Source organism: Pteronotus mesoamericanus, unplaced genomic scaffold, assembly GCF_021234165.1.
Source record: "Pteronotus mesoamericanus isolate MK-2021 breed Mesoamerican mustached bat unplaced genomic scaffold, CSHL_Meso_final scaffold_99, whole genome shotgun sequence".
In the NCBI taxonomy this organism is placed as follows: Eukaryota; Metazoa; Chordata; class Mammalia; order Chiroptera; family Mormoopidae; genus Pteronotus; species Pteronotus mesoamericanus.
Window position 1 is genome coordinate 2,409,680 of NW_026555330.1, and position 19,939 is coordinate 2,429,618.

A 19,939-nucleotide genomic window follows, 5' to 3' on the forward strand; every position below is an offset into this window, starting at 1 on the left:
ATTTATGATTAATTTTTTAATAAAAATTAAAAGGTAATATATATTACCTTGAAGTCCTTCCAGCATTCATGAACAGAACACATCATTTGATAACACAAGTATATTTCTCCAATGTAGAATTTTCACAATACAATGTAATTTTTAATAACTGTCATCACACCCCATACTCAAAAGCAGTGTTTATATTACTCCATATATTCCCAATACATAGCACACAGCAATAGACATTCATAAATATAGGGAGGAAGGGAAGAGGGAGGGAGGGCCTCTACCACCTTCATAATCTTCTAGCTTCATAGTTTCCCTGATTTCATCCTTACTCTTCTGCTTACACTCTATTTATACAGCATCCTATAGCTGACTGAGCCTCTTAAATCTTAACTCAGTTTAGGTTACTACTCTGTGCAAGTCCTTACAATGACCTTTGGCTACACTAAGTGTAAAGTGACTGATAAGACCCATCATAATCAGATTCTCCATCACCTCTCTGATGTTATCTCCTACCAATATTCCTTCAACCCAATTTTTTTATTACCAAATGGTTCTACTTGCTGTTCCAGAATTGCCAAACTCCTCTGCCAGTCTTTACACTGAAGGTCTTTCTAACAACACAATATAAAACAGTAAAATAATCCTTCATCAAAAATATCCCTGGCACTGCGTTATTTCCCTGATTAACAGTTATTGTCTGATTACTGTATAATTCTTTATTTGTAAAATTCATACCTTCCCTCACAAGAGAGACAGAAAATAAGGGAAGTTCTAGAGGGAGAGTTGGGAAAGAGTGGGAGATAGACATTATTTAAAGGAGTAATGACTGAGAATCTCCCAAAATTGATGAAAACATAAATCCTCAGGCTGATAAAACACTATAAATCCTTTAAAAAATAATAGAAATATGGTAATGGAATTATACTACAACAAAGCAAAAACATTAAAAATATTAAAACAAGGAGAAAAAGACATTATCTTTGAAAAATTAGACCCTTTTCAACAGCATAACAGCAACTGAAAGACAATGGAAGTGTATCTTCAGAAAGTTAAGAGAAAATAATCATCAGCCTCTAATTCCATACTCACCTATAATACCTAGTAGGAGAGAGCCTTATATGCGCATGGTTCCCTTGGGTCTCCTCTCAGAAATGTCACCATAACAGGGTCCTTCAATGACCACCCTATGTAAAACAGGAATCCCCAGTACTACTTATTCTAGTCCTACTTACTCTTTATTGTTCTCTACAGCACTTATCACCAACTGATATACTACAATACATATAACTTGGAATCTTTGTTTACTGTGTGACAAATGTTATAAATGGAGCCATTTCAAAATGGAATCAGAGCCATCATCCCAGAGAAACTACCTGGCATGTCTTACCCCTCAAACCTTTGGAATACATATTTAAACTGGACAAAAATAACCTATGAACTGGGCAAAACCAACATTATATTCCAAACAGCTGTTTCTAAAGCTAACAGAAAAGCAGAAATCCTGGCTAAAATTAAAAACATTCTTTAGAATTAGCACTACCATGTGTACAGCTAGAGAAAAACTCAGCTTATTAGCACCAATAGAAATTCTTTCCTTCTAATCACATAATTATTTTCCTTTCCCTTCTCATAAAAACCCCTTGCCTTCCCTCCTAATCAGAACATAACTTAAATCTCTGCCTAAATCTATCCCCCCAGATAGCAATTTTTTTAAATCTCAGATAAATGCTTGTTGCCTCTCACTTTAGGTTTTTATTGTTAGGTTAACAACTGTTTTTCTTCCAAAGCTAGAATATAAACTAAAAAAACAGATAAGACTCTGTTTTGTTTTTGCTTCTTTTAAAGACTTTATTTATTTTTAGAGAGAAGGGGAAAGTAGGGAGAAAGAGAGGCAGAGAAACATCAATGTGAGAGAGAAACACTGATCAGTTGCCTCTTGCACATTCCAGCCAGAGACCTGGCCCCACAACCCAGGCATGTGCTCTGACTGGAAAGTGAAGGAAACTGAACTGGTGACCTTTTGGTTCACAGGCCAGCACTCAAACCACTGAGCCACAACAGTCAGGGCAAGACTCTGTTTTGTTCATTACTTTTTTCACAAAATCTACAACAGTGTCTTTTATAGAGGAAGCATTCAATAAATATATTTATTTATTCATTACTTTATTTGGAAGTTTCAAATACAAGTTGGGTCAACTAGGTAAGAATCGTACATATGACAAGAGAGAGAAGCTAAGTTAAAGCAGTCTAAGATCCTTCTTGTGTCCTTCAGAAAGAGGATAGAGAACCTGGCTGATCTTAAACTTTGAGTCCCTGGCCAGTAGTTCAGTTGGAGAGCACTGTCCTGATATGCTAAGGTTGTGGGCTCAACCTTTGGTCAGGGCACATATAAGAAGCAACAAATGAATGCATAAATAAGTGGAATAACAAATTGATGTTTCTCTTTCTCTCTTCCTTCCTCTCTCTAAAATCATAAATTTTTTAAAAAATCTTTAAATTTTGATAAGAACACATATAAAATTTAAGAGCAACACCAAAATTATGGAAATGAAAAGTATAAATGCCAAACTAGTAGAGAGGAAAAGAAACATGAAGTAATTTAATTCAAAATAAAGACAAAATAAAAGAAAATGAAAAGCATAATAATATAGGTAGCCAAAGATGGAAGCTACAGCTCCAAATGTTATAATAAATGTAATTATTTCAAATTTAGCAGTTAACAGCCTCCAAGGCTGGATAAAAGTAACAAAAGCAAAATACCACTATATGTATGATATACAGCTAAACATATGATACACAAGGTATAAGTAAAGGGATGATAAATGATTGACTGTGCTGATTATTAAGCTATCTTTTCTCAGGTTCAAATCCATTATCCATACTCTACTTTCTTAATACTAGAATTGGAACTCTGCAAATGCAGCTCTCATTTGCCAGTAGGAGGTTTACTAAGATAATATACAAGGCTAGAAGAAGAAGGGACTTATTCTCCCTAATTTACCTCTACCCTGGGGGTGGCAGTTGGTTCCAGGTTCCCTGCCACACATACACGATCTCCAAGGCAGCTTCATTACGACCCTTAGCGATACACAGCACTAGATAGCCCCTCTCCAGAAGTCTGAGACCTAGCTCTGAGAGAGCCTTTCTAAGAATTCCTGTGGTACCAGAAATAGATCCCTAGCTACTAAACTTTAATTATCCCAATCTCTTCACATTGTTCTCAAAGTCCCAGGGGTGGTAGCTGTTTACTGTAGTTACTACCCCTTGTGATAACACAATGTCCTCTTTCTGCTTTTTCAGTTCCCCATTATTTAGTTAAGAATTCTAAACAGTAAATCCTCTAATTAAAAAAAAATGGTATAGTTCTGGTTCCAGATAGAGCCCATTGATAAAAATGATAAAGCAGCAAATTATTAGGCATAATAAACCTGCCACATTAATGAACAGGAGTATTTGAAATTGCACAGATGTCAATTCTCTCCAAATTAACCTATAAACTCAATATAATCCCCATCAAAATTTCAACAGTATTTCCGAGCTTAGAATAACAAATAAATGAGAATTAAGATAATTCCCCAGAGGAACAAAACCAGACATCAAGATTCAAATATAGATATCAAGCTTCTCACCAAAATATTGCAGTTAAGAGAGTTTAATAATGATGTAGGGATAAAGAAAAAAAGCCAACAGGAAATAGATTAATATGACTAATGTGGCATGTATAAATAGTGGGGAAATAAATGGTACTAGGATCAACTGATGGTAGCCTATCTTGCCCTACATAAAAAAAAAATCAATTCCACATAAATTAAAGACCTAAATGCAAAAGCAAATATTAAATATTTAAAATTAAATACAGTAATATATCTTCATGTATATATATACTTCACCCTGGAGTAGGGCTTTCTTAAACAAGATATATAAAGTACCACCTGATAAGGACTACATAGCCAAACAGGGGGAAAAAAGAAAAAAGACTGCATTTCTCGGCCTCTCTTTACAGTAAGGCTGGGCCATATGAGTCAGAGCTATTCAACAGTATACACAGCATATCTTTCTCTATCCCTTCCCCTTTTCTGCAACTGGAAGGTTTACCCACCTTATCTTGAAGAATCACCTTCGTCCATGAGTAGAGCAGAGCAGCAAGACCAAGAACTCTAGGATCTTAATGATCAAGGAGCTAACCAAACCAACCCTAAACGGCTTATCTTTGTACCTAATTCGAATGAAAGAGAAATAAACATCTATCCTGTTTAAGCTATTTTATATTAGGTTTTCTGCCACTCACAGCCAAACCTAAACCTACCTGATAATAAAAATTGTTCTAATTGAGATGTGTCCAAAATGCGTGAACAATATAAAAGAACACAATCAGTTCTGTCTAGTTAGCATCAGGAAAAAACATGGGAGAAGAAATAATTATGGATTTAAATCACAACTGAAATAGTGCAGAATCTGCCAGAGAAAAACACATAGAAAAGGAGTGAGTTCTGACTACAGTCAGAGGAACAGCAAGCACAAATATCGTGGAAGATGATAATGAAGATGTAAAACAGTCCACACATCTTTTAGATGAAGACTGGTAATAAAGAAAATAATTGCTACCATTAGATGAGCACTTATATGTACCAGATTATCTCAAATAATCCTCACAATATTGCACTTGAATAGCAATTTTATGATAGGTTTAGAAAGAATAAGAAACTTTCCAAAGTCACACAGCTAGAATGTAGCTGTGCTGGGCTTCAAACGTATGTAGCACTATTGAACAACTGTGCCAAAATGCTAGAAGGCCTAATGCTAGATAGGTAGGAAGGTTCATCAAAGTTGTACCAAATAATTTAATCTTTAAAAATAATAACAAAACACTTACTATTTACAGTTTATGCTTTCCTCATGTTTCTAGTCCAATGTGTTTTCCCCCTAACTGCTGCCTTAACACATGGCCTCAAATGATAAGGGCAAGAAAAGTACAAGGAAGATGGTAAGAATGTATATTTTATGCAAAAATTAAATATCTGATAATCCCAAAAGAAAAAGGGGAACTCAGAATGTCCTTAAGCTGCCAGTATAATGCTCAAAACTATTATGGTTAGACATGGTGTCCTTTCATAGTCAATCAAAGAAATTAACTTCATACTCACCACACTGAAATCAAGGTTGTCTTCAATCCATTTTTGCCCATCTCGGAATTCATCATGGAGTCCCATGATATAAAGAGTATCCAAAGCATCTACTATGGTAGCACCCATTTGTGAACTTCCTACATTTGGAGAAGAAAAACTGTCATTAAAATAATGCTCTTCACATAAGGTCTATTAAAATATTTTATATATAAAAAGCAAATCATAGTAGGAATATAAGGAGCAAAAAAATATCCAACGTGGTTCACTTTTCCATAAGAACAGATAATATACATTGTTTGATATATTTTCCTAAAAATGGCACGCTGACAACTAATAAGAAGATAAAGAAAAATTAAAGTTATAATTATCCTTTTCTTCCTGGTCATAATAATATAAGATCTATCTATTTAAATAAATTAGGTTTAAAAAACAGAGGAGGATTAATTCAAGAAATGGGGAGGGTAGTTTAAGGTGACAAGCTAAGTCATAAGACAATGATACTCTTCTGGTATAAATTTGTAGAAAAGGCAAATTTATACCTAAAAATAACAACACAAATACAATAAGGCTAGATAACCACAGAACAGAAACTATAATAATCCTTAGCAATCAAGAAGCAGGTTGATCATACCGAAAAAGTAAGTCAGAAAACAAAATGTGAGTAGAGAAAATCAAAATAATTAGATCTACCCATCTTCAGGGAAGTGATAATCCTGATCTTAAAGAAAACGTTTCCATGAGGGAGTAACTCCAAAAAGCTAGGTGCCCTGCCAGTGTGGCTCAGTTGGCTGGAGTGTTGTCTTGTTAATGGAAAGGTCACAGGTTCGATTCCCAGTCAGGGCACATAACCAGGTTGCAGGTTTGAGCCCCAGCTGGGGTGCAAACAAGAGGTAACAAATCGATGCTTCTCTCTCACATCAATGTCTCTCTCTCCCAAAGCAGTGGAAAAAAAAGTCCTCAAGTGAGGATAAAAAAAAAACCTAGCTGATACCAAAACTAGATACTGTAAACACATGACAAGAAAATAGGTCCATCTTACTAATGAATGTAAGTGCAAAATTCCTGAATAAAATATTAACGAACAAACCTAGTAGCATCGTAAAAAAAATAAATCGCAGGGAGCAGATGGGTCCTCTCCCATCTCAGGAATAAGATTATTATTTCTGTCTTCTGAAAATGAAAATCATCCACACAGCTTACTATCTACACTAACATGACTTTATTATTATGCTGTCTTCATCAAGAGTTTACTGTTTCAGGAGTCTCTTGCTCAGAAAGATAAAAGTTGCTAAATAACTTTATTGTTCATTCCAGGAGCTTCCTGACAGACCAGTCAACTCTTCAAAAGAAAGTATCAAATGATGGCTCACATCCCAAAACTCTGAACTCTGCCTCCAAATTCTCTTCTTACCAATACTGAATTATTGTATCATGATCCTTAACTCATCATCATAAACAAGCATCCACCAATTGAAAGGCCCATCTTAAACCAGATTTTAAATCTCAATAAATATCTAAACTTTTCCTTCCCTGTCTGACAGGCTATCTACCTTACCAAAGTAAACATTAAACAAAGATAAAGTTTTGTCTTATCAACCAGTTATTCTGGTGATATTTTAAGAGTCAGCATTTGACATTACTTAAGTTATGTTATGTTATTCCTTTCTCTACTGGGTAAATAGCATTTTCTTATGAAGGTCTAAAGCTATATAAGTGTAATAAGACAAAAAAATTTTAAATAAATTAAAATATATCTGAAAAAGTCAAAGAAATATGATAGGTTTGCATTTGAAAAAATCCTAATGTTTTGATGTAGTTAAAAAAAAGCTATAAAAATTTGTTCTTATAATAGTTGTCCTTCACTTACATCACATTTTGTTTGTGTGCTCCTAACAATTTCTTCATCTTATCAAGAAGTGTATCACTAACAAGGCAAATATTCCACCACACTCTGATAAATTCCTTGGTCTTTTCCCAACTCAGTTCTCTTCATGTTGATATTAACTAGAATGTTTGTTCTGGGTTATTACAGACATACTTTCCTTTTACTTTTCTTGTCCTCATCTTTTATTCAGGTAACAAAAACTTTATTAGGCTATTTAATCACCCACATATCCCTATCTCTTGCATAATCACCTAAATATGTATTTTCCCATTTTAGTATTTTGTCCAAAATATTTATCATGCTTATTTTAAATCCTTAAGAGTATCACCTTTTGTTCCTATTTCAAAGTTTATAGGTAGCTATAGGTGTGTGCCATCAGCTAAAAGCTCAAAGCAGAGACAAAGTTGAAATACTGGCTGTCACTAGGATTGTTTACCTAGACAAATCAAGATTTCAACTGGAAAAACTAAAAGGGCTAAAACGACCCTTGGATCAAAGAAGTAAAATATGACACTGCAGAATATATGACATTAATAAAATTTATTGTGAGAACACAGAAATCAATTGGAGCAGTACTCAGAGAAAAACTCGTAAGTTGAAAATGTTATATTACCCACTAAGAACAAATGAAAATAACTGAATCCACAATATTCTACTAAGAAGAAAAAGAATGATAAACTTGAACAACAAAGCAGATGAATCAGAAAAGCTAAAAGTAGAACTTAATGAATTTGAAATGAAGAAAACTGTCAAAATAATAAATTCAGTATTAGTTTTATGAAAAGACCTATACAATGAATCTACCACTAACCAATTTTTTAAAAGTAGTCACAGAAATACAAAAACTTAAAATAAGAAATGGGAATGCATTAACAAACAGATACAGAGGAAATTAAGAAGACTATAAAAAGCCCACTTTAGTCATATCGTTCCAATAAATTTGAAAAAAAAATGAATGGAATTGATGGTTTTCATATATATATATATATACACACACACACACACACACACAAATATATATATAACATTTTGACTTATGAAAGAAAAAAACAAATTCCTAACAAAAAGACCAAGAAACAGAAAAAACTCAGCTCTCAAAGGGCTACCCAGTATAAAACTACCATACTCTCTAAGTTTCATAAAATAAATTTTATTTTAATTTTAAGGATGTAAACTCCTACATAAATTTTTATAGCATACAGAGAAATAACTTAAAATTCAATTTGTGAATTCTGAATATCACTGATGCAACAATCTAACGTAGTAAGAAAAATTAAACTACTATCTGATCTCCAGAGTTCACCGTTTTATACTTCCGGCAGGTATGTATGAGTTCTAGTTGCTCTAGCGCCCTTGTCAACACTCAGAATTGTTTTTCTTTTAATTTTAGTCATTCTAATGGGTGTGGGGGATATTGAACTGTAACTTGAATTTTAATTTCCCTGATGACTAATTTGCTTTACTGGCTATGTGAATTATTTACATATTCTGAATCCATCCTTATATACATATATGACATATATTTCCAAGCCTGGTGGCTTGCCTTTTCATTTTCTTTCTGTCTTTTGGAAAGCAGAAGTTCTTAATTTTCATAAAGTCCAATTTATCAATTTGTTTCTTTTATGGTTTATGCTTTTGTATTCTAAAAACTCTTGGCTTACCTCAAGGTCACAAAGATTTTCTCAAATGCTTTCTATTGGAACTTTTATACTTTTAGCTTTTATGTTTAGATCTATGATCCATTTCAAGTTAATTTTTGTGCATAATGTTGAAAAGTCAAGGTTCATTATTTTTCTACACAAGCATGTAGTGAATCCAGCACAATTTATTGGAAAGACCATCCTTTTACCCACTGAATTACCTCAGCACCATTGCTGAAAATCAATTAACCATGCATGCGCAGTACTATTTTTATTCTTTTCCACTGATCTCTATCTGTCCTTATGCTAAAATCATACTGTCCTCATTACTGCAGCTTGACAATAAATCTTAAAATCAAGTGATGTAAATCCTTCAACTTTTTTTTTAATAAAATGTTCTATTTCACATGCTTTGTTTTAGAGTCAGTCTATCATGTATACATTAAAGTCATTTTTATTGAAAATGACTAAATCTGAATTTCGAGAGAATTGCCATTACAGCAATACTGAGTACAGCGGCCCCCCGCCCATCCACAAGGGATACATTCCAAGACCCCCAGTGGATGCCTGAAACTGTGGATAGTGCTGAACCCTATATACACTATCTTTTTTTTCCTATACATACATAACTATGATAAAGTTTAATTTATAAATTAGGCAGAGTAAGACATTAACAATAATAACTAACAATGAAATAGAATTATAACAATATACTGTAATAAAAGTTATGTGAATGGCTTTGAGGTCATTCAAAAACGGGCTACCTGAATACAAGCACTGCGACAGTCAATCTGATAACCAAGATAGCTACTAAATGACTGATGGGCAGGTAGCATAAACAGACTCTAATCGTTGTTGGAAAAATTAGTATCAGTGCTAACTTATGTCCAGCAACGTTTCTCTCTTCCCACTCACAGGCTTCAGGGGTGAGCCCTAACTGGGCAAAACCAAACAAATATGTCCCGTCCTTCTGGGTATAGCATTTGGTTCAAGTACGAGCACAAAACTCAATTAGACACAACAAGAAACAGTGCCTCTTTCAATGAGGTTTCCAAAAAAGCCTAGCACTCTTTTCTCTACAGCGTTCTCTTTTCTATGGATGTGACTGCGTGAAAGTAGGAAGCTTCGAGCTGCTGCAACCATCCTGCTAAAAAGCCAGCCTGAAAGTATCAACAGAGAGGAAAGAGAAAACAGAAAAAAAATTAAAGAAAACAGCTAAGCTGGAATCCAATCTACTCCAGGACTTCATTAAACTGATTAAATTTCCTTTTTAGTTTAAGTCATTTTGAAATGGATTTTCTGTTATCTGTGCGTGAAGAATCCTCTGATGCCTAGGACCAACTATATAGAAGTCAGAGGAACACTGATTTTAGTTATAACACATACACAAAAATTTAATAATCAAAGCTAAAAAAAAGGGAAAAAGCCATGTTTTAAGTTGTTTTCCATATATTCTGGAATATGGCAAGTAAAGGAACGCTCACCTGCATGTTCCTATAGTAATAGAGTGGCTAGGCTTTTAAAGTTCCTTCCAACTCTAGGATCCTGATTTTGGAAAGACATACTGAATATTGGACGTCAAATGAGACACTCAGAACTACTGCGCCTCTTTTAGACTTCTATTTAAACAAAGAAAAGAATAAGAAAAAAATTAAAAAAACAAAAACAACTCCCTACTCACTAGCAAGAATATGAGATGAAAAGGAACAGAGTACATAAGAAACAAGTCTTAAGTTTTATTTATTAATCCTTTAATAAATTAACTGCAGATCTAAAAATAATTGTAGCCAACTTAAAAATAGTAATAAAAGATATAAGCGCCTAATTTTGACTACTGAAAATGCTGCAGACTGCATGTTCACTTTGTCTACCATTTCACCATTGTTTTCTTCTCACTATGGATTTTTCCTGTGTGCTGATATTAACTTTTTCTATCTTGAAGGATTCCTGATATGGAATCCAAACATTGCATATGAAACAGTATATAATAGTGGTTACAGACATGGATCATAGCACTAGAATGTTTGGATTCAAATCCTGGCTCCTCCATTTCCTAATTGTGTGACTTTGGGAAAGTTAGTTGACCTTAACTGTGCTTTGGCTTTCTCATCTATAAAACAAGAACAGTAACAGTATCTATCTCATAAGCTTGCTATTAGTACTAAATAAGTTCAGTTCACATAAATCTCTGAAATAAGTCCTTCGAATATAGTATCCTTATTAGGCTGCCATAAAAAAATACCATAGACTAGGAGTATTAAGCAATGGAAATTATCTCCTCATAGTTCTGGAGACTAGAAGTCTAAGACCAAGGCTTCAGGTTTTGGTAAAGCCTTTCTTCTCAGCTGGTGGCCGTCCACCTTCTCACTATGTCCTCATATGGCCTTTCCTGGGTGCATGAGCACAGGGAGAGAGCTCTGGTGTCTGTTCTCTTCCTTTTCATTTAAGAGGCCCTACACTTATGAGTTCATTTAACCATAATTACTTCCTAAGGCTCTATCTTCAAATACACATTGGGGGTTAGAGCTTCAACATATTAATTTGTGAAAGACAATATAGTCTATAGCAGTAGTATGAATTATATAAATACTGTTAATATTTTTACTATTAATGTGTATATGACTATTGTTCTAAAGGAAAAAAGTTTTATTCACAGACCAAATTACACAATCCAAAGCAAATAACTGACCTCATATCAAATTGGTAAAAGAAGATAAAACTTTTTATTGGAATATATACTTAGTTATACTTCATTTACATAACGATCCCCCTGAAATGGAGGACCACTGGGAAAATTGTGCTTCTATACCCAGTTAACCCAGAATGAACGAGCTTATTTTGTAAAGTTTCTCTTTCCAACTCTAACTTTCTTAACTTTCATGACCTTACAAATAACTCTTAGTGTGCCCAGTAAATCAACTTAAGTGCTCCTAATGACCATCTAGCAAGAACTCGCTTGACAATGATCTGAACCTGCCAGGCTCCGCTCACCATTTACCAGCCTAACCAAATAGTGATCTACAACGCTTACATTTGAAGAAGTGTAACAAAATTACCAAAAATTAAAACTGCCCTTCATTTTTTTTAAATTCCATTATTTTAAAAGAAAAAACAGTAAGTCAAAACTTCTCCATTAGGATTTAAAGAACATTACATTCAGTTAAGAAAGAAACATCCCTTTTGCTCACTAAAAGGTTTGTACTGACTTCTAAAGAATGGAATTTTTAAAGTTACATGAAAGCTCATTTATCTTCTGAATTTAAATTCAGCAAACAATCTTTCATTACACAGTTATTGCAATGATTAAATGAAATAATGTATGTTACTTAACTACTACCTTACCTAGGACCTATTTGATAAATGTTAATACATTAAATGTTCTGAGAAACAAGGTTTTAAAAAAACAAGCAGAAACCCTAGTCAGGTAGCTCAGTTGGTTAGAGGGTCATCCTGATATGTCAAGGTTGTGGGTTTGATCCCGTCAGGTAACCAATGAATGCATAAATACATGGAACAATAAATCAATCAAGCTCTCTCTCTCTCCACTCACCCCCTTCCTCCCTCTCTAAACTCAATAAATTTTTAAAAAGTAGAAAATTAATATCCAATTTTTTTTCAGTACACTTTTATACTCTAATCATTTACAAGGGCTCGCTGTTTATCACTCAGTTTAATATAAAGGGATATTTACTTGAAGAGAGGATCTAATTTTAATTAACCATTAAATATAATGGATTTTATTGCACTAATGTCTCACACTGTGGCAACCACAAAGCAATGGGAACTTGTCCATCTGTGACCTCGGTTGAGGAAATATATTTTATTTCAGTGTGATTTCTGCTAAATTATATGTCATATAATGAGATCTCTGGAATCTCATTATAATTTAAATCTTTAAATAATAATATAACTTTTAAAAAATTTTTTCCATCATTTCTCCATCCCAACACCTTCCAAACCCAGGGAAAATTATATTTTCATTAATTTTCTTTTTTTACAGAAAACACCCAAGCAAAAAAACAAATTAAAAGAGAAACACGGCATTTAAAAAATTCTCCCATAGTTTTCATAAAGAAAAATGCTGTTATTTGAATTACTATGCTGGCGTGTTACAATTAGTAAACAATTACACTGCATATGACTAGTTTATGTGTCTTGTTACCCCATTAATATTTACATCTATTAATACTTAAAAGATACCTGTCATAACTAGAAGGATTTAAAATAGTGGAAAGAAGTAGAGCCTATAAAAATAGCTTGGTAATTCTCAAAACTTGTCATTGGGTTGAGTAAAAGATGTTAGTTAAGTAAGTTAAATTTTTTACATTGAGAACTTTAATAAGTGGACTGAACTCAAGTTGAACACAGCCCTTCCGCAGATTTTCATTCACATGGCTGATTTTTCCCTTGTAACTATGAATGTATAACATAACCCACTCATTTATCAAATAAATCCCCTTGGAAATGTTAGGTTTTTTATATACAGGCATGTACCATTCTATATTGCGCTTCACAGATACTGTGCTCTTAATAAACTGAAGGTTTGTGGCAACCTTATGTCAAACAAGTCCATCAGCGCCAATTCTTCCAACAGCATTTGCTCACTTCATGCCTCTGTGCAATGTTTTGATAATTCTCCCCATATTTCAAACTTTTTCATTACTATGATAATGATTTGTGATCAGTGATCTTAAATGTTACTATTGTAATTTTGGGGGGAGTGCTCATATAAGATGAAAAACTTAATAAATGTTGTGTATATTCCAACTGTTCCATCAACCAGCTGTTACCCCAACTCCATCCCCCTCCTCAAGCCTCCCTATTCCCTGAGACACAACAAATTAAAATTAGGCTACTTTATAACCCTATAATAGCCTCTAACTAATCAAGTGACAATTTGCATGTCTCACTTTAAATCAAAAGCTAGAAATGATAAAGCTTGGTGAGGAAGGCATGTCAAAAGCCAAGGGAGGCCAAAAGATAGGCCAAGAGCTAGGCCTCTTGCACCAGTGAGCCAAGCTGTGAATGCAAAGGGAAAGTTCCTGAAGGAAATGAAAAGTGCTACTCCATTTTTTAATGGGATTGTTTGTCTTCCTGGAGGGGAGTTGTGTGAGTTCCTTATATATTTTAGAGATCAAACCCTTGTCCGAGGTATCATTGGCAAATATATTTTCCCAAATGGTTGGTTCCCTTTTCATTTTGCTGATATTTTCTTAGGCCGTGCAGAAGCTTCTTATTTTGAGGCAGCCCCATTTGTTTATTCTTTCCTTTATGTCCCTTGACCAGACACTTCTCCAAGGAGCACATACACAGGGCCCAGAGATATATGAAAGGATGCTCAGCATCACTAGCCATCAGAGAAATGAGTATTAAAACTACAGAGAGATACCACTTCACACTGACCAGAATGGCCATCATAAACAAATCAACAAACAATAAGTGCCGACGACATTAAAGAGAAAAGGGGATCCTAGTACACCATTGGTGGGAATGCAGACTGGTGCAGCCACTGTGGAAAACAGTATGGAGTTTCCTCAAAAAAACTAAAAATGGAACTGCCTTTTGACCGGGCAATTCCACTGCTGGAATTATGCCCTAAGAATATCAAAACACCAATTTGAAAGAACTTATGCACCCCAATGTTCATAGCAGCACAATTTACAATAGCCAAGTGCTGGAAGCAACCTACGGGCCCATCAATAAATGAGTGGATCAAAAAACTACGGTGCATTTACATAATGGAATACTACGCAGCAGAAAGAAAGAGCTACTACCCTTCACGACAGCATGGATGGAACTGAAGAGCATTATGCTAAGTGAAATAAGCCAGTGGTGAAAGACAAATACCATATGATCTCACCCATAAGTGGAACCTAATCAATAAAACAAGCAAGCAAGAAAAATATAACCAGCAACACTGAAAGAAAAAACAAACTGACAGTAACGAGAAGGGAGGAGGGAGGAAGGTAATGGGGAAAAGAAGGGGAAGCATCAAGTCAACGAACATGTACAAAGGACCCATGGACAAAGCCAAAGTGGGGAAGGATTGAGGGTGGAGGGTGGGGGGTGGGAAAGTGGTGGTGGGAAAATGGAGACAAATGTAACTGAACAATAAAAAAAGAAAAAGAAAAGTGCTACTCCAGTGAACACATGAATAAGAAAGTGAAACAACCTTACTGCTGATATGGAGAAAGCTTTAGTGGTCTAGATAGAAGATCAAACCAGCTGCAACATTCCCTTTAGCCAAAGCCTAATCCCGAGCAAGACCCTGACTCTCTTCAATTCTGTAAAGACTGAGAGAGGTGAGGAAGCTGAAGGAAACAAGGCTGAAGCTAACAGAGGGTGGTCCGTGAAGTTTAAGGAAAGCAGCCACATCCATGAAATAAAAACGCCAGGTGACACAGCAACAGCTGATAGAGAGGCAGGGTGCGGCTGCACCGAGTTATCCTCCAGAAGACCTCGCTAAGATAATCAGTGGAGGGGGCTACACTAAACAACAGACTTGCTACGTAGACAAAACAGCCTCATATTGGAAAATGCCATCTAGGACTTTCACAGTGAGAGAGCAGAAGTCAGTGCCCGACTTCAAACCTCTCAAAGGACAGGCTGACTCTCTTTTTAGGGGCTAATGCGGCTGGTGAGTTTAAGTTGAAGCCAGTGCTCACTTGCCATTCTGAAAATCCCAGGGCCCTTAAGAATTATACTACATCTACTCTGTCTGCACCCTAGAAATGGAAAAACAAAGCCTGATGACAGCACGTCTGTTGACAACATGGTTTACTGAATATTTTAACATTTGAGACCTACTTCTCAGGAAAAAAGATTCCTTTCAAAATATTGCTCATTGAGAATGTACCTGGTCACCCAAGAGCTCTAATGGAAACGTACTACGGGATTAATGTTGTTTTCATGCCTGCTAACACAATATCCAACCTGCAGGTGTAATTTAGACTTCTAATTCTTACCATTTAAGAAATACATTTCATAAAGCTATAGCTGCCATGGATAGTGATTCCTCTGATGGATCTGGACAAAGTAAACTGAAAAACCTCTGAAAGGAATTCACCATTTTTGATACCTATAGGAGCATTTGTGATTCACAAGAAGAGGTCAATACAACATTAATAGGAGTTTCGAAGAAATTGACTCCAACCCTTATAGATAGCTTTAAAGTGTTCCGGATTTCAGTGGAGGAAATAACTACAGATGTAGTAGAAATAGCAAGAGAATTAGAATTAAAAGTGGAACCTGAAGATGTGACTGAACTGCTGCAATCTCATGATAAAACTTTAACAGGAAAGGAGTTGCTTCTTTATAAAAGAGCAAAAAAAAGTGATTTACTGAGATGGAATTTATTCTTAATGAAGATGCTGTGAAAACTGTTGAAAGGACAACAAAAGATTTAAAATATTGCATAAATTTAGTTGATAAAGCAGCAGCAGGGTTTGAGAGGACCAACTCTAATTCTGAGAGAAGTTTTACTGTAGACAAAGTCCATCAAACAACATTGTATTCTACAGATAAATTATTGGTGAAAGGAAGAGTCAACTGATGAAGCAAGCTTCGTGTTGTCTCATTTTAAGAAATTGAGGCACTCCAACTTTCAGCCACCCCAACCCTGATAAGTCAGCAGCTATCAACATGGAAGCCAGACCTTTCACCAGAAAAATGATTAGGACTTGCTGAAGGCTCAGATGATGATTAGTAATTTTAGTAATAAAATATTTTTTAATTAAGGTATGTACATTTTTTTTAGACATGCTATTGCACACTTAAAAAACTACAGTATAGTATAAACATAACTTTTATATGCACTGGGAAACAAAAAAAATTCATGTGTGTTGCCTTATTGCAATATTCACTTTATTGTAACAGTCGGTCTGGAACCAAACCTGCAATATCTCCAAGTTATGCATGTACACAGCACTACTGAAATTTCCTTTCCTTCCGTCTTGGGTTCTATAATGTGTGAGTATTAGAACTGGTACTGTGTTAAACAGAAAGAATTACAAATAGGTACCTAAATTCTCAGTATTAAAAAAAAAATGCAGCCCTGGTGAGATGGCTCAGTTTGTTGGAGCATCATCAGTACACCAAAAGGTTGCGGGGTTGATTCCCGGTCAGGGGTCAGGGTGCACACCTAGGTTGCAGGTTTGATCTCCAATTGGGACACATAAGGGAGGCAACCACTTGATGCCTATGTCTGCCTGTCTGTCTATCTCTCTCTCCCTTCCTCTCTCTCTAGAATTGATAAACATATCCTTGGGCGAGGATTTTAAAAAATGCATAAAAACCTTCAAAATACTCAGATAAATGACCAACAGCATCTATGTAAATGGAAAATCTACCACATATCTGTGTATTCCAAAGCAACAATAACCAATCTTGACTGAAACTTGAGAAAAAAATACATGTTGCTTCAAATAATAATTCCATTCCATAGAAATACTCAGGTTTTAGAAAGTATTTAAAAATTAGATCTTGTTTTTAAAATGGAAGTAGAAAATGGAAATAATAATTAGAAAAAGTAAACTAAACTTACCAAATATATTAGTGGAGTGGCCTTTCTTTGCAATAGGTCTGAGTTCATTATGTCCCCATCCATATATTCTATAATTATCCCAAGCATGTTTCATCATCTGAGGAAAGAAAAATTATAATCCATCAAGTTACATTATTCACACTGTTACCTCTGTATTTTGTATAATTTAGAGATTCTTTATCCTTATACAATCTCCTATATCTCCTATATTAAATATGTTATTCTATTAACATTTGTACCAGTGTGAAACAAACATAATGTTTAGTTTCAGGGTCTATACAGCACAAGAAAAAAATTGAGTGTAATAGACAAGTTCTTTTTATTAAAAAGGAAGGTGTCTGGCATTCTTTTAGGAACTGCCATCTTTTGGGTAGCTGCTCCTCTTGCCTCACTGTCATTATGATCGAACTGTCAATCAGGATGCCCTGGTTCCACAACCAATTAACACAGCCTCACTAGAGAACCTCTTAACCTCAAACCAAAGATCAGCAAACCCTTTCCTTAAATACTTTTAGGCTTTGCAGTCAATAACAGGTTCTGTACCAACTACTTGATTCTGCTATTGTAACACAAAAGCAGCACTAGACAATACATAATAGGCATGTCTGTTCCAATTAAACTTTATTTAAAAAAAAATAAAAGCAGAGCCCTGGCCAGATGACTGAGTTGGTTGGATTGTCTTCCTGTACACCAAAAGGTTGCGGGTTTGATCCCCAGTCAGGGTACCCTAGGCTGCAGGTTCGATCCCCAGCCAGGGCACATAAGAGAGTTAACTGATCAATGTTTCTCTCCCAGATCAATGTTTCTTTCTCTCTCTCTCTCTCCCACCCTTCCTCTCTCTCTAAAAAGTCAATAAACATATCCTCAGGTGAGGATTAAAAAAATAGTAATAATTTTTTTAAAAAGGCAGAATTTGGCCTACAGGTTGTACTTTGTCAACCTCTGACCTAGACAATGTGACTGTATACATGTGATTCAAGTAGGGACAATCAAGTCCTTTTATGCATATTATTATAGACAGTAGGAGACAAGGGGACTCTTTCATTTTGCAACCTTAAGGTCTGCGTAATATATAATCTTGGAGTTGATGGGGGCTAACTCTCTCCCAATATGAAGAAACTAAGTAACAAAAGAAAGAGAAAGAGCCGGATACATTTTATTGACAATACCACCTATAAACTTGGATTCAGCCAAGTGTGAATGCATCAGAGCCATTACACTAATAAATACTTTTATATCAATTGGTTTGTACTGAGTTTCTTATAACCCAAAGAGTCTAAGCAACACAACTGCAAAGTATTTAATTATATATCAGTTGATTTAATCGTAGACTGTAGTGTATCAAAAATCTTTTCATTTAACAGTACACTATTCATTAAAACACTTTTCAACTTGTTTTTTTGCAGCCAGTCTTACTCAGATACCAAAATGAGGCAAACACATTACAAGGAAACTAAAAACTAATATAAAACACAAATGCAAAACTGCTGAAGAAAAATCAGCAAAGTATAAGATGGACACACTGACCAAATGCAATTTAACCCAGGAATGTAAGGCTAATACAATATTCAAAAAACCAATCAATATAATTCATCATGGTAACAGAATAAAAGGAAAAACACCATCCAGTAATCTTTGCAGATGTAGATAAAGCATTTGACAAAATTCAACACCCACTCATGGTAAAAACTGTCAGTAAACTACAAGTTAACATACTCAACCTAATAAAAGGTATCTTCAAAAAACCTACTTCTAACAACACATGGTATAAGACTAAATGCTTAACCCCTAAAACTGAGAACAAATTAAGTATGTCCATTCTTACCACTTCTTTCCAACAGTAATACTAGAAGTCCTAGAGAGTGCAATAAAAAAAAAGAATTAAAGACATAAAAATCAAAAAGGAAAAAGGTAAAAGATTCTACTCACAAAGGGCATGACTCTGTACAAGAAAAATTCTAAGCAATCTAAGAAAAAAAGCCACTGGAACTAACAAATGACTTCAGTAAAATAATAGGATACAAGCTTAATAAACTAAAATTAAGTATCTTTACATACGCTAGTAATAAACAACAGAAATTGAAATATTAAAACAATCCATTTATAATAGTATCAAGAAACACGACATACTTAGGAAAAATATAACAGAATATATGCAAGAACTATATACCAGGAACTACAAAACACCACTGAGAGAGTTTAAAGAAAACCTTAAAAAGTGGAAAGATGTAACATGCTCATTGAATGGAAGACTATTGTTAAGATGATAAGTTTCCCAAATTCATCTACAGATTCAATAAAATCTCCATCAAAATTCAGCAACCTTTTACTTTTGTAGAAAAGTTAATTCTAGAAAGGCACAGGACCTAGAAAGGCCAAAACAATTTACACAAAGAACAAAATTGGAGGGCTTATCTGATTTAAAAACTTACTATGAGTTAAAGGAATCAACACAGTATCGTACTGGCATTAAGGATATGCATGGAGATTAATGCAATAGATATGAGTCCAGAAAGAGACTCAACACCTATTGATTTTGTCAATTGACTTTGAACAAAAACTGCCAAGATAATTCAATCAGGAGGAGACAATTCTTTCAACAACTGAACAACTAGAAAGGCCTATGTAAAAAATAAATAAAGCAAGACCTTTACTTCTCACAAATAAAAAAACTGATTCCCAATCGATCACAGACTGAAATGTCAAAACTAAAACTAAAACAGTGCCCAAAGACTGGAACACAAATGTTCATGGC

At 34.7% G+C, this 19,939-nt stretch overlaps 1 protein-coding gene across 2 annotated transcripts in view; it reads right to left on the minus strand.

Moving 5' to 3' along the window:
- The window catches only part of MAN1A2 (mannosidase alpha class 1A member 2), a 131,573-nt gene that overhangs the window by 81,677 nt on the left and 29,957 nt on the right, over positions 1-19,939 (minus strand). For both annotated transcript variants that reach the window (XM_054564910.1, XM_054564911.1), the window contains exons 3-4: positions 17,185-17,281; positions 5,136-5,254 (exon numbers count right to left, since the gene is read on the minus strand). In XM_054564910.1, coding sequence (XP_054420885.1) covers positions 5,136-5,254; positions 17,185-17,281 — 216 coding nt within the window. The remainder of the gene's footprint in view (positions 1-5,135; positions 5,255-17,184; positions 17,282-19,939) is intronic.